The sequence below is a fragment of the Phocoena sinus genome, chromosome 2 (genome assembly GCF_008692025.1).
Source record: "Phocoena sinus isolate mPhoSin1 chromosome 2, mPhoSin1.pri, whole genome shotgun sequence".
NCBI lineage: Eukaryota > Metazoa > Chordata > Mammalia > Artiodactyla > Phocoenidae > Phocoena > Phocoena sinus.
The window spans coordinates 37465110-37478834 of NC_045764.1; the positions used below are offsets into that span (position 1 = coordinate 37465110).

General features: G+C 55.8%; 1 protein-coding gene across 6 annotated transcripts in view; it reads left to right on the forward strand.

Moving 5' to 3' along the window:
- Nucleotides 1-13725, forward strand: part of MAN2A2 (mannosidase alpha class 2A member 2) — a 30605-nt gene that overhangs the window by 13859 nt on the left and 3021 nt on the right. For 4 of the 6 annotated variants that reach the window (XM_032619766.1, XM_032619775.1, XM_032619786.1 and 1 more), the window contains 14 exons: nt 2455-2632; nt 2940-3142; nt 3349-3531; nt 3704-3818; nt 4049-4116; nt 4284-4449; nt 4965-5201; nt 5427-5549; nt 5846-5960; nt 6223-6356; nt 6539-6680; nt 10805-10938; nt 12891-13085; nt 13243-13353. In XM_032619766.1, the coding sequence (XP_032475657.1) occupies nt 2455-2632; nt 2940-3142; nt 3349-3531; nt 3704-3818; nt 4049-4116; nt 4284-4449; nt 4965-5201; nt 5427-5549; nt 5846-5960; nt 6223-6356; nt 6539-6680; nt 10805-10938; nt 12891-13085; nt 13243-13353 (2104 nt within the window). Of the gene's footprint in view, nt 1-2454; nt 2633-2939; nt 3143-3348; nt 3532-3703; nt 3819-4048; nt 4117-4283; nt 4450-4964; nt 5202-5426; nt 5550-5845; nt 5961-6222; nt 6357-6538; nt 6681-10804; nt 10939-11257; nt 11333-12890; nt 13086-13242; nt 13354-13725 lie in introns of all 6 variants that reach the window. The other 2 variants (XM_032619814.1, XM_032619805.1) reach the window with 2 other exon arrangements.

Below are 13725 nucleotides of genomic sequence, written 5' to 3' on the forward strand. Positions count from 1 at the left end.
CCAGACCTGGACTAGGTGTGGTGGTGTCATTTTCACTCTGCAGAGGAGTCAGGAGACCTGGCTTCTGGTCTGGGCTCTGCTGCACGGGGGCTTCGGGTTCCACATTCATAAAATGGGGGTGGGCTCGGTTGGTGAGTTCAGGCCCACAGCCCTTGCAGTGACAGTTCCTTTACTGTGTTTTCCTGGAAAACTAGAGTGAGTGGCTCTAAGGAACCACCTTTTCCAGAATGTTTTTATTTTCCCAAATGAGTATGTTTTCCAGTGTCCTAACAAACTGTCGGAGCCAGTAGACTGACTGAGGCAAGTAATTCTCAGATTAGATCCAGTGCCTTACAACCTTCAGTCTGGTATGCCTGCATTAAGCTCGGGCCTCCTGCCTTGACTTGAAGTCACCCGGGATCCTCAGTGCTCTGTGCACCCAGAATCCCATTCAGATGCACATTCTGTCCCGCCCAACAGCCTCCAGCCTCTGAGAAAACAGACCTGTTCCCTTTGAGAGAATCCTTAGGGACCCCAAAAGATGTTGCTGAAATCAGCTCCCCTGGGAAAAGGTGGATTAAGAGAGAGCTAAACAATTGTTTAGCCAGAACTGGACTGGCCTTAAGAATATAACAAGTTGAACGGGTTTTCATGTTGCAATCCTCCGATTTCCATGATGTCCAAGAGGTGAAACATGTGACCAGAAGGGAAAGAAAGTGGTCTTTTGTTTCCAGAATCCAGAAATCTAAATGCTGATTCCAAGCAAGAATCTAGGGCTTTTAAGGCATGCTTTTTCTGAAAGCAGCAGCTGTGATCTACAGATGCCAGGCCAGGTTTACAGAGAGCAAGTCATGGGAGATAACCTCATTTTCTCCTTTAAATTTATTTTATTTATTTTATTTTTGGCTGTGTTGGGTCTTCCTTGCTGTGCGCGGGCTTTTCTCTGGTTGTGGTGAGCAGGGGCTACTCTTCGTTGCGATGCGCGGGCTTTTCGCTGCGGTGACTTCTCTTGTCACAGAGCACGGGCTCTAGGTGTGCAGGCTTCAGTAGTTGTGGCACGGGGGCTCAGTAGTTGTGGCTCACGGGCTCTAGAGCACAGGCTCAGTAGTTGTGGCGCACGGGCTTAGTTGCTCCACAGCATGTGGGATCTTCCCGGACCAGGGATTGAACCCGTGTCCCCTGCATTGGCAGGTGGATTCTTAACCACTGCGCCACCAGGGAAGCTCTCGTTTTCTCCTTTAAAGGGCTTACAAGGATGATAAATTAGGGGAAGGTGGTATTTGAGGAGTCCTTTCTTGAGAGCAAAGTGGAACAGAACAAGCTGCACCAGCATGGCTAAGTACATTAGTGGCTAGTTGAACTGTAACACCCATAACATGCCAATTACCAGGCTGGTCTAAAAAGAGAAAGAGGCTTTAATGCCACAGGTCTCTGTTTTTCTGTTGATTACATTAATGACTTGGATGAAAAAGGAAATAATAAATGTTTATGTAGAACAGTGCCAGGCACTGTTCTAAGTGTTTAACAAATATTAATTCACTCAGTTCATTGTAATTCTCATAATACTATGACAGTAGGTACTGATGTTTTTCTCATTTTATAGAAACTGAGGCCCAGAGAGGTTAAGTAAGTTGTCCAAGGTCACACAGCTAGTGCATACAGAGCTAGTGTTGGTGTAGTCCGGTCCCCAAGTCCAGGCTCTTCAGTCTAGGGCTGTGCTGCATCACTAACTGGTGGCAAACAAAGCTGGAGTGTCAGAGTCAGGATCCCAAAAGATCTCAGTAGGTTGGGATGTGGGTTGAACCTAACCAGATAAGATTAGATAAATGTAAGGTTCTACCCTTAGCTTCAGCAGACAGAATAGGAAAGTTCAGGATGAGAAAATATCTTGCTGGGCCGCATGCACAGAAAACATGATCACTGATGTCAGCATGGTGGGGTGACAGTGGGGGCCGCCAGACATGCCTGTATAAGCACACACGACAGCTCTGGCCAGACTAGGGGGTGTGGCCTGCCTTCCCCCGAACTCCCATATTCAGCGCTGGGCCCCGCACTCTGGGATCCTGGCAGACGGGCTACTCAAGAGAACTGCTGGTGACTGGATTCTCACCTGCTATGTAGGGACCAAATAGGGGGGCTGGGATTGCAGAGGCTGACGAGAAAGCACAGGGGAATGCTTACACATCTTGGATATGTCTGAGGGACCATGATGGGGAAGGAGGACTGGTTTGTTCTTTGTGGTATCCAAGGGCAGAACTGGGGCCAGGGAATTGAAGCCATGCATCAGGAAGAACTCTCTAGTTGTTTGGAGAACACTGGGCTCCCTGGGACTGGGTTTCACCCCATGAGGTATCTACCCCCAAGCCGAGTGACTCTGTGACGAGGATGTATCAGAGGGCTCCTCTCAGGCTGGCTCTGCTCAGGATCCTATAATGTGAGACTCCATGTGGGGCCCGTCCCCCTTCCCACCTGCAGGGCAGGCCTGCTCCTGGACCAGTACAGGAAGAAGTCCCGGCTCTTCCGAAGCAACGTCCTCCTGGTGCCGCTGGGCGATGACTTCCGATATGACAAGCCCCAGGAGTGGGATGCCCAGTTCTTCAACTACCAGCGGCTCTTCGACTTCCTTAACAGCAAGCCTGATCTCCACGTGCAGGTGTGAAGGGACACTCATCGGGGAGGGGGCCTCGGTGGTGCTGCAGCCCAGCCCTTCCTGTGAGGTTTCATGCTCCCCAATACTGCTCCAAAGCAGGGGTTCATTCCCAACTCTGGGCACGGTTTCCCTTTTATGTCACAGTTCTTTCCCAGGTTCCTCAGCTTCTCGAGGCCCAGAAGGTAGGACATGGTGACTACTCTCTGCATAGGCAAACATCCTTGCCCCTAGTCTCCACTGCAGCACTGGGGGGCTGCAATTCCCAGAAGACTCTGGAACTGATGGAAGCGGTTTTTGGTGGTCCCCACAGGCCCAGTTTGGCACCCTCTCCGACTATTTTGATGCTCTATATAAGAGGACAGGGGTGGAGCCAGGGGCCCAGCCTCCAGGGTTTCCTGTGCTGAGTGGGGATTTCTTCTCCTACGCGGACCGGGAGGACCATTACTGGACAGGCTATTACACTTCACGGCCTTTCTACAAGAGCTTGGACCGTGTCCTGGAAGCGCACCTGCGGTGAGACCTGCCCCCACTTCCAGGCTGGAGGGATAGAGTAAGCCTTTGAGGTTTAAGGAGGGGCTGGATTGGCTCAGAAGGGACTAGAAGGGCATGGAGACCAAGACAAGTGGAGAAAGGGTGAAAGGAAAAGGAATGGGTCTTGCAGAGTGAGGGTGGGCCCTAGGGAGCTGTATGGCAGGAGGCTGACTTCTCTCTCTGGGCAGGGGGGCAGAGATTCTGTACAGCCTGGCTGTGGCTCATGCCCGGCGCTCTGGAGTGGCCAGCCAGTACCCGCTCTCAAACTTTGCCCTTCTGACGGAAGCTCGGCGCACACTGGGACTCTTCCAGCACCACGACGCTATCACTGGCACTGCCAAGGAGGCAGTTGTTGTGGACTATGGGATCAGGTGGGAGCCCTCTCCTCTTCCCCATCAGCTCCACGCCTTGACCCGCTGTTCCAAAAGGGAGGATGCACTGGGCAGTCAGTGGGCAGGCCTGCCAAGGGCTCGCCCTGTTGGCAGGTGGACAGTATCTCGGTGGTCACCTCTCCCATGGTCCCTCTCCTGCCCGCCCTCCCAGGCTTCTGCGCTCCCTTGTCAACCTGAAGCAGGTCATCATTAACGCAGCTCACTATCTGGTGCTGGGGGACAAGAAAAGCTACCACTTTGACCCTGAGTCACCCTTCCTGCAAATGGTGAGCCCCGCTCCCGCACCTGCTCAGGGGGACCCTCTGGTGTGCAGTCCTGTGCCGAGAACTGTGGTGCGAGGGCATTGTCCTTTTCCTTCCCGGTCCTGGAGTGAAAGCTCTGTGCCTGGCGCAGCTGCTGGTCCCCATCTGGGACACGTTTGGGGGGTGGGGGGAGGCAAGACTCCGAGTAGGCCAAGCCCCGTGATAGTTCTTTCTTCCCACCCACTTCATTCCAGGATGACACCCGCTTAAATCACGATGCCCTACCAGAGCGCACAGTGATCCAGCTGGATTCCTCACCCAGGTGAGCCGGGCTGGGCCAGGCGCAGAGGCAAAGCCCCTTCCTGGCTCTGGGCACCCTCCCACCCCCACCCTGCCGAACCACTGAGGGATTCTTGGCCTGGCCACTGTTCCTGCTTCCACTGCCGCCAGAGCAGTGGCCTCCTGGATGAGCCTACTTTCTGCTCACAGGTACGTGGTGCTGTTCAACCCACTGGAACAGGAACGGCTCAGCGTGGTGTCCCTTCTGGTCAGCTCACCCCGGGTGCGGGTCCTTACAGAGGAGGGTCAGCCCCTGGCTGTGCAGGTCAGCGCGCATTGGAGCTCTGCCACTGACATGGTCCCTGACGTCTACCAGGTGAGGCGGGGGCTTGGCAGGTGGGGCCCGGCCTTGGCCCTCTGTGCTGATCCTTGGCCTCTCTCCGGAGCCTCACACTGCCCATGGACACTGGCTTCCCACCCTCCTGCTTGCAGCCCTCTTACTCCCCAGGTTGGGGACCAGAGTCTTGGGGAGGGGGGTTGCCCAGAGGACAGTCACTCCTGGGCTTTGAGTCTGTCCTTGAAAGGAAGGGGAAGTTTGGTATAGTATGATAATAGTAAAAATGGCAGTTATGCTGCCCCATCGTTTGTTCATTCAACAAATATTTATTGAAAGCTTAACGTGTGTTTACCATCTCATAGTTTTCCAGATATCATTTGAGACTCATGAAAGTCTGACGAGGGGCAAGTAACATCACCTGTGCTTTGGGCAGAGGGCACCGAGGCCCCAGTGGGTGCAGGGACTTGCTCAGGCTCTCAGGGCCAGAACCCCAGGCATCCAAGACTGACACCCATGCCGTGGCCCACGCTTCCTCACCCTTCCCGTGCCCGCAGGTGTCTGTGCCCGTCCGCCTGCCGGCGCTGGGCCTGGGCGTGCTGCAGCTGCAGCTGGGTCTGGACGGGCCCCGCACCCTGCCCTCCTCCGTGCGTGTCTACCTGCATGGGCGGCAGCTGTCCGTCAGCAGGCACGAGGCGTTCCCTCTACGCGTCATTGACTCTGGCACCAGCGACTTCGCCCTCAGCAACCGCTATATGCAGGTCTGGTTCTCAGGCCTCACTGGGCTCCTCAAGGTAAAGTGCCAGGGGCTGGGAGCCGGAGGAGGGCGCGCATGTCAGGGGGGTCGTGCAAGCTGCCTCCGGACCATGAGTGCGCTGCCACCTGACTCATGGTGGACCCGGGAGCGGGCCGTCTGGGCCCTGAGCTGACAGCACAGGGAAGCAGGGCTGGGCTCCCTCCCGGGGGCGGGCCTGACACGCGGGTGTGGGGCCAGGGGTCAGGGCTGTGTCTCTCGGCAGAGCATCCGAAGGGTGGACGAGGAGCAGGAGCAGCGGGTGGGCATGGAGTTCCTCATCTATGGCACCCGCTCGTCCAAAGACAAGAGTGGAGCCTACCTCTTCCTGCCTGATGGCGAGGCCAAGGTAACTAGAGGCACCTTGCAAACCCCAGCAGGCCCTGGAGGCCTCAGGAGCGGAGGGCAGGAAGAAGGGTACAGGCCTTCGTCCAGGGCGACCCTGCCTGCCAGGGTGCCTCGCCTGCACTGCCCCTGCGGGGAGTGGGAGACTGAGGAACGTTGCCTGGGAGCCTGGGCCCGGCTCGGCCAGGGGTCTCAGCCCAGAGCCTGCTGGAAACAAGTCCTCCTGCCTGACCGCGGGCCAGCATCTCCCTGCTTTGCTCTCTGTGCCGTGGGTTCAGCGGCCACCTGCTCTTTCCCCAGCCCTACATCCCCAAGGACCCTCCCGTGCTGCGCATCACGGAAGGCCCTTTCTTCTCAGAGGTGGTGGCCTACTATGAGCACGTTCACCAGGTAGTCCGGCTTTATAACCTGCCAGGTGAGCCCTGCAGACGAGGAAGGTAGGGAAGGAGGTGCGGGCTCCGTGGGCTGTGATGTGCTCGCTCTTCTGCCTGTTGTCTAGTCATGCATCTGTTCCCAACAGACGTATCATTTGAGATGGGTCTGATTCTTAACTCTCTTGGAGTAGAGCTTGGCCAGAAATGCTGGGAATTGCCTGGGGCTTGGGCACAGCCTCTCCCAGCCCAGTCTCCCAGGCTGTGGCTCACGCCGCTCAGCCTCTCCCTTTGTCCTGTGCCCAGGGGTGGAGGGGCTGTCTCTGGACGTGTCATCCCTGGTGGACATCCGGGACTGCGTCAACAAGGAGCTGGCCCTGCGCCTCCACACAGACATTGACAGCCAGGGCACCTTCTTCACGGACCTCAATGGCTTTCAGGTGATGCCTCAGGCCTGGGGCCCCAGAGACCCCATGGAACAGAACTTGGACTGTGTTTACTGCCTGCATCACAGGCCCTGGCAGGTGATCTGCTCTGACAGAGCAGGAGGAATAGGAGGCAAGACTGATCGGGGCCCAAATGGTGCGCGGATTCTCTTGATCTGCTGGCCTTGCCCCCGCAGGTGCAGCCCCGGCGGTATCGGAAGAAGCTGCCCCTGCAGGCCAACTTCTACCCCATGCCGGTCATGGCCTGCCTCCAGGACGCACAGAGCCGCCTCACACTGCACGCTGCCCAGGCCCTGGGCGTCTCCAGCCTCCACGATGGTGAGGGGAGCAGGCGCTGTTCGGGGGGAGAGGGCAAGCTCGAGAAGCCCATCCCCGCCACCGAGGCCTATCCTCTCTGTGGGCCTCTTCGTCCTTCCTGTCCATCAGTCACACACCAGCGGGAGATGAAAGGAAGGCAGACACATGCTGTCACCCTCTCCCCTGGTGGAGGCAGCTGTGGAGGTGACTGGGGGTGGGTGGCCTGTTGGATCCCCTCAAGAAGCATCAGGGTATTGAACGGTGATTCTTAGCTGAGGTGAGCAGCCACCTTCTCCTGACAGGGATGGCAGTAGGGACAGTTGGAAAAGTGTAGTCAGTGTTAAATGAAATATTTAGCGAAGGAGAAAGATACATCCTGCCTTCCTACCAATGGTCATTAAAAGAGAGAATGACAAAAAAAAAAAGAGAGAATGACATTCTTAAGAATCAAAACGAGGGCTTCCCTGGTGGTGCAGTGGTTAAGAATCCACCTGGCAATGCAGGGGACACGGGTTCGAGCCCCGGTCTGGGAAGATCCCACATGCTGCGGAGCAGCTAAGCCCGTGTGCTACAACTGCTGAGCCTGTGCTCTAGAGCCCGTGAGCCAGAACTGCTGAAGCCCGTGTGCCACAGCTACTGAAGCCTGCGTGCCTGGAGCCCGTGCTCCCAACAAGAGAAGCCACCACAATGAGAAGCCCGCGCACCGCAACAAAGAGTAGCCCCCACTCGATGCAACTAGAGAAAACCCATGCGCAGCAACGAACACCCAACGCAGCCAAACATAAATAAATAAATTAAAAAAATAAAAAGAATCAAAACGAGGACATGAGGAGACTGACCTGGAGCTGGTCACACTGGGCCAGCCCAGGTGGCTCCCGTAGTCTCAGGGTAAAGTGAACAGTTTGCACTTAGTGGCCTCTGAGGCCTTCAGGTCATCTGTCCTTGGGGCAGAGCCTTTGTGCAGGACTGAGCCAAGAGTGCCCAGTCTAGGCTCTGCGGGGCCGGTGGCAAGCACAGTGGGGACCTGACTCCCTGCTGGAAGGCGTGAGGCTCTGCTGCCCCTTTGCCCAGTACCACTCTGGTTGTAAAACTCTTAACCCAGCCCAGCATCCTCCCTTGGTCTCTGCCCGTCTGGAAAACAGTGCGCTAACAGGCGATTGTTTTACATGCAAGGGGTCCATTTTAGGATTTCGTGTGCCTTTCTGTGGTTGCTCAGGGTAAAGACTGAGGAACTACGTAAGTCAGAATCTGGGCTGGGGTGATGGGAGTGCAGATAGAGCCGTCTGTACGGGCTCCTCTCAAGAGATTCTTGAAAAAAACATGCTGGGAAAAATCCTCATTCCAACATATGTCAGCTTTGAGTGAGCCCCTTCCCCAGGCATATTTTTATTTTATTTTATTTTTTAATTTGGCTGTGTTGGGTCTTCGTTGCTGCACGCGGGCTTTCTCTAGCTGCAGCTAGCAGGGGCTACTCTTCGTTGCGGTGCACGGGCTTCTTATTGGGTGGCTTCTCTTGTTGCAGAGCACGGGCTCTAGGCACGCCAGTTTCAGTAGTTGTGGCACACGGGCTCAGTAGTTGTGGCACACGGGCTCAGTAGCTCCGCAGCCTGTGGGACCTTCCTGGACCAGGGCTCAAACCCATGTCCCCTGCATTGGCAGGCAGATTCTTAACCACTGTGCCATGAGGAATGTCCCCTCAGACATATTTTTAAAAGAAAGGAAAGGTTGGGGACTTCCCTGGAGGTACAGTGGTTAAGACTCTGTGCTTCCAATGCAGGGGGCCTGGGTTCAATTCCTGGTGGAGTAACTAAGATCCCACATGCTGTGTGTGGTGCAGCCAAAAAAAAAAGCAAAGGATCCTCTGCTATCTCTCGTTGCAGGGCAACCCCAAATAACACCTAATCTGAGCCTTTGCCTGATATGCCATCTGGCTGCCCTCTTGCTCCCTCCTTTTGACAGACGCGGCAGGCAGACCTGGAGTCTGCCCCCACGTAGAACCAGGGCCGGAAGCGTGTGTTCCAGTCACAACAAAATCCGCCCCACCTGAGAAAACCTGCCCCGGGTCAGGTTTAACACTGATGTAGTCAGTGTTAAATGAAATATTTAGCGAAGGAGAAAGATACATCCTGCCTTCCTACCAATGGTCATTAAAAGAGAGAATGACAAAAAAAAAAAGAGAGAATGACATTCTTAAGAATCAAAACGAGGGCTTCCCTGGTGGTGCAGTGGTTAAGAATCCACCTGGCAATGCAGGGGACACGGGTTCGAGCCCCGGTCTGGGAAGATCCCACATGCTGCGGAGCAGCTAAGCCCGTGTGCTACAACTGCTGAGCCTGTGCTCTAGAGCCCGTGAGCCAGAACTGCTGAAGCCCGTGTGCCACAGCTACTGAAGCCTGCGTGCCTGGAGCCCGTGCTCCCAACAAGAGAAGCCACCACAATGAGAAGCCCGCGCACCGCAACAAAGAGTAGCCCCCACTCGATGCAACTAGAGAAAACCCATGCGCAGCAACGAACACCCAACGCAGCCAAACATAAATAAATAAATTAAAAAAATAAAAAGAATCAAAACGAGGACATGAGGAGACTGACCTGGAGCTGGTCACACTGGGCCAGCCCAGGTGGCTCCCGTAGTCTCAGGGTAAAGTGAACAGTTTGCACTTAGTGGCCTCTGAGGCCTTCAGGTCATCTGTCCTTGGGGCAGAGCCTTTGTGCAGGACTGAGCCAAGAGTGCCCAGTCTAGGCTCTGCGGGGCCGGTGGCAAGCACAGTGGGGACCTGACTCCCTGCTGGAAGGCGTGAGGCTCTGCTGCCCCTTTGCCCAGTACCACTCTGGTTGTAAAACTCTTAACCCAGCCCAGCATCCTCCCTTGGTCTCTGCCCGTCTGGAAAACAGTGCGCTAACAGGCGATTGTTTTACATGCAAGGGGTCCATTTTAGGATTTCGTGTGCCTTTCTGTGGTTGCTCAGGGTAAAGACTGAGGAACTACGTAAGTCAGAATCTGGGCTGGGGTGATGGGAGTGCAGATAGAGCCGTCTGTACGGGCTCCTCTCAAGAGATTCTTGAAAAAAACATGCTGGGAAAAATCCTCATTCCAACATATGTCAGCTTTGAGTGAGCCCCTTCCCCAGGCATATTTTTATTTTATTTTATTTTTTAATTTGGCTGTGTTGGGTCTTCGTTGCTGCACGCGGGCTTTCTCTAGCTGCAGCTAGCAGGGGCTACTCTTCGTTGCGGTGCACGGGCTTCTTATTGGGTGGCTTCTCTTGTTGCAGAGCACGGGCTCTAGGCACGCCAGTTTCAGTAGTTGTGGCACACGGGCTCAGTAGTTGTGGCACACGGGCTCAGTAGCTCCGCAGCCTGTGGGACCTTCCTGGACCAGGGCTCAAACCCATGTCCCCTGCATTGGCAGGCAGATTCTTAACCACTGTGCCATGAGGAATGTCCCCTCAGACATATTTTTAAAAGAAAGGAAAGGTTGGGGACTTCCCTGGAGGTACAGTGGTTAAGACTCTGTGCTTCCAATGCAGGGGGCCTGGGTTCAATTCCTGGTGGAGTAACTAAGATCCCACATGCTGTGTGTGGTGCAGCCAAAAAAAAAAGCAAAGGATCCTCTGCTATCTCTCGTTGCAGGGCAACCCCAAATAACACCTAATCTGAGCCTTTGCCTGATATGCCATCTGGCTGCCCTCTTGCTCCCTCCTTTTGACAGACGCGGCAGGCAGACCTGGAGTCTGCCCCCACGTAGAACCAGGGCCGGAAGCGTGTGTTCCAGTCACAACAAAATCCGCCCCACCTGAGAAAACCTGCCCCGGGTCAGGGCCTCTGCAGCAGCTGCTGATGGCTGTTGTGTTTGCTGTTCACTTTGTTGTATGTGGCCAGCCTAGAGACGGTTCTCTGCCTGGGCACCCGGGCCAGCCCCCACTCCTGAGCCGCGGAGCACGGGCAGTGAACTGCCAGGGTCACAGTCCTTCACTCAGCCCCTTCCAGCTCTAGGTTCCACGGTGGCTTTGTGCCCTGAGTGACTCAGCTTCCAGCCAGTTCCCTGGGCTCTTCCCTTGGGGCTTTGGTGGGCTGCTGCTTCTAGAGGTCGGTGTCTGCTTGGGGGTGAGACAGGCAGGCTGGGGGCTCACAGCTAACTTCCCTAGGCCAGCTGGAGGTGATCTTGGACCGGCGACTAATGCAGGACGACAACCGAGGCCTGGGCCAAGGGCTCAAGGACAACAAGAGAACCTGCAACCATTTCCGTCTCCTGTTGGAACGGCGAACCCTGGGCAGGGAGGTAAGTTCTGGGCCTCCCCCAAGGGAGCCAGGTCAGGCTAGGCCCCGTGGGTGGCCCTGGGGTTCCAGCCTAGGGCTTGGGGAGTGTACTAGAGGTGGGCAAGGGTAGCAAGAGTAGGGCCTGATTCCCGGGTTGGCGGGGAAGCGAGTCTGATGCTTTGCTGCTCCATCTCATGCAGCCTGGCACCTCCCTCTCCACGGCACCCTGTCGCCTGTGCCCTCCTTGTGCTCATCTCCCACCTTCCCACCCCCGCCCCTGTGTCCTCTAACCTGCTCTGCTCCTGCCCTGCTCATCTCATGGCTTTCTTTGCCCCCACCAGCCTGGCTTTTTCTCCAAACTGGCAGCCATGTTTAGGGGCTTGATCTTTCACAGCAGCAGGAACGGGCACCGAGAGGTAAGGGCCAGCAATGGGGTGTTGAACTAGTGTTAGTTATTTGGAGCTGGAGTTGGAGCTGGCGGATGGCAGAGCCCGCTGCTCCATCTCCCTGTCTGGGGCTCAGTCACTCACTCATCAAATAGCTGCTGGGCACCCGCTATGCTGTAAGGACTGAGAGGGCCGCAAATGCATAAGATACTGCCTCAGAGCTCTAGGAATTGACTCGTGAGTATGGGTGGGGGCCAAGTTATGTGTGTGAAAATATAAGGTCGAAAAGGGGTATGTCCACTGGTCCTGAGGAGTGAGAGAACATAGTAGGCCAAGGGGATCAAGGACAGCTTCCTGGAGGAGATGTCATCTACGCACGTCTTTGATGAATGGGGGTTTGCCCTACACACTTGAACCGAGGCACAGGGTGGGAGGCAGGAAGGAACGTGAATGGGAAGAGCCGTGAGTTCACTCAGCTAGACCAGAACCGCCTGTGCAGTGTGATAGCCACTAGCCACCTGTGGCCACTTAAACGTATTAAGACAAAACACAATAACCAATTTGATTCTTCATTCAAACTGGCCACATTTCAAGTGGCTCAGTGGCCACAAGTGGTTAGTAGCTGCTGTGCTAGTGCAGATATAGCATATTGCCTTGATTGCAGAAAGTTCTAGTGGCCAGTGCTGGGCTGCCATGGAGGTAGGTTGGGGCAGACTGTAGTGGGCCTTCAGTGCCTGGCGAAGAGTCTGGACTTCCTCCTGGAGGCCAGTGAGGGATCTGAGCTGGGAGAACACTGTTGGGACTTTGCCCTAAGCATGTCACTGCCACAGCAGGGACTCAGGGGGATCTTCAGGGAGACCGGAGGCAGGGGTGACAGCTTAAAGGCTGTTCAAGCAGGACATTTTGGTGGCTTGAAATGAGCCACGGGAGGGAGAAGCCGGCGATGGGCGTGAGGACGCTGCCAAGGTGGGAACGGAGATCGTGGCTGAGGGAAGTGCGAGATTCTGGACAGTAGGAAGGCGGGTGGTGCTAAGAGCAGAAATCCAGAATATGGAAGAGTAGCCGCCGTGGAGGAAAGTCCAGCTTAGGCCCGTGAGTGTGACGTCTAGGTCAGCCATCTAAGGAGTAGTCCTCAGTCAGCACAGCTGTGGGGACTGCCGGGCCCGAGCATCAGGGCTGGTGCTGTGGATACGGGGTCGAGCTTGAAGCTGCAGGGTTGCCCCAGAGACTTTCTCCATCAGAGGCCCATCCTCCATGGTGAAGCATCCGTCTGTCTGTCTTCCCTTCTTCTCGCTGCACTGAGAATCTCTATGTGACAGGAGATGTTGCTGATGGGAGTGTGTGACTCACGATGGTGTTGTGGGAGCAGAAAGCCTCCATAGTTAGAGGAGCGCTGGCCTGGTGAGGTAGCCCTTCCTAAGCTGTGTGAGGTGGGAAGTGACCGCATTTGAAGAGTCCTGGAGTCAGGCATCCCTTGTATCCAGACACATCAGGGAAGCTCTCTCCAAAGAAACGGACCTGGACGTGCTGTTACCCTCCTGCTCCCCCTGCTCCACTTCCTCACCCACGTCTCGGGCCAATCTTCCAGGTCCAAGATGGCCCCTCTACCAGCTACCCGTCCCTCCTCAGTCACCTGACTTCCATGTACCTGAACACCCCTGTGCTCGCCCTGCCCGTGGCCAAGAGGCAGCCCCCAGGCCCTGCTCTGTGCTCATTTCGTCCTCTGGCTTCCTCTCTGCCCTGTGACTTCCACCTGCTCAACCTGCGGACGCTCCAGGCAGAGGTGAGTGTCCGCTCAGTGCTGACCCTCGGGGCGGACCCTGCCCTCCTCGCCCAGATTCCTCCCCGTCCCATCCCTGCCTGCCGGGCAGAGGCGCTGCTACACCTGTGAGCCCTGCAGAGACCCGCCCCCTCCCCGCTGCCCTGTGGTCTGTCACCAGGATGATAGCTTGCCCTCAGCCGAAACTGCGCTCCTCTTACACCGCAAGGGTTTTGACTGTGGCCTCGAGGCCAAGAACTTGGGCTTCAACTGCACCACAAGCCAAGGCAAGGTGAGCAGGGCCCAGGTGTGGGAAGGGAGAGGAGGGCAGGGAAACAGAGCACTGGGGATGGCAAGCTAAGAGCTTGGTGAGGCGGCAGTGAGGCTGAGCAGCAAGGCGGGAGGTGGCAGGGTTATTCTGGGGCTTTACGGAGAGCAAGGGAGAAGCTGTTGACATGTGTTTTCAAAGCCTCTGAGGCCTGGCAGGGGCCAGTTCAGACAAGGTGTCCAGGTGGAGAACTTCTGTTTCATGTGTACGGACCTCTATCAAACAAATGGAAACACCAGGAATTAAAAACTAAAAGCCATCATACTCTGTTCATTGTTTAAGCCAGCAAAGGCTGGCACTGATAAATGCCTCCGTGTGCTGGGCACCAGTGATTCA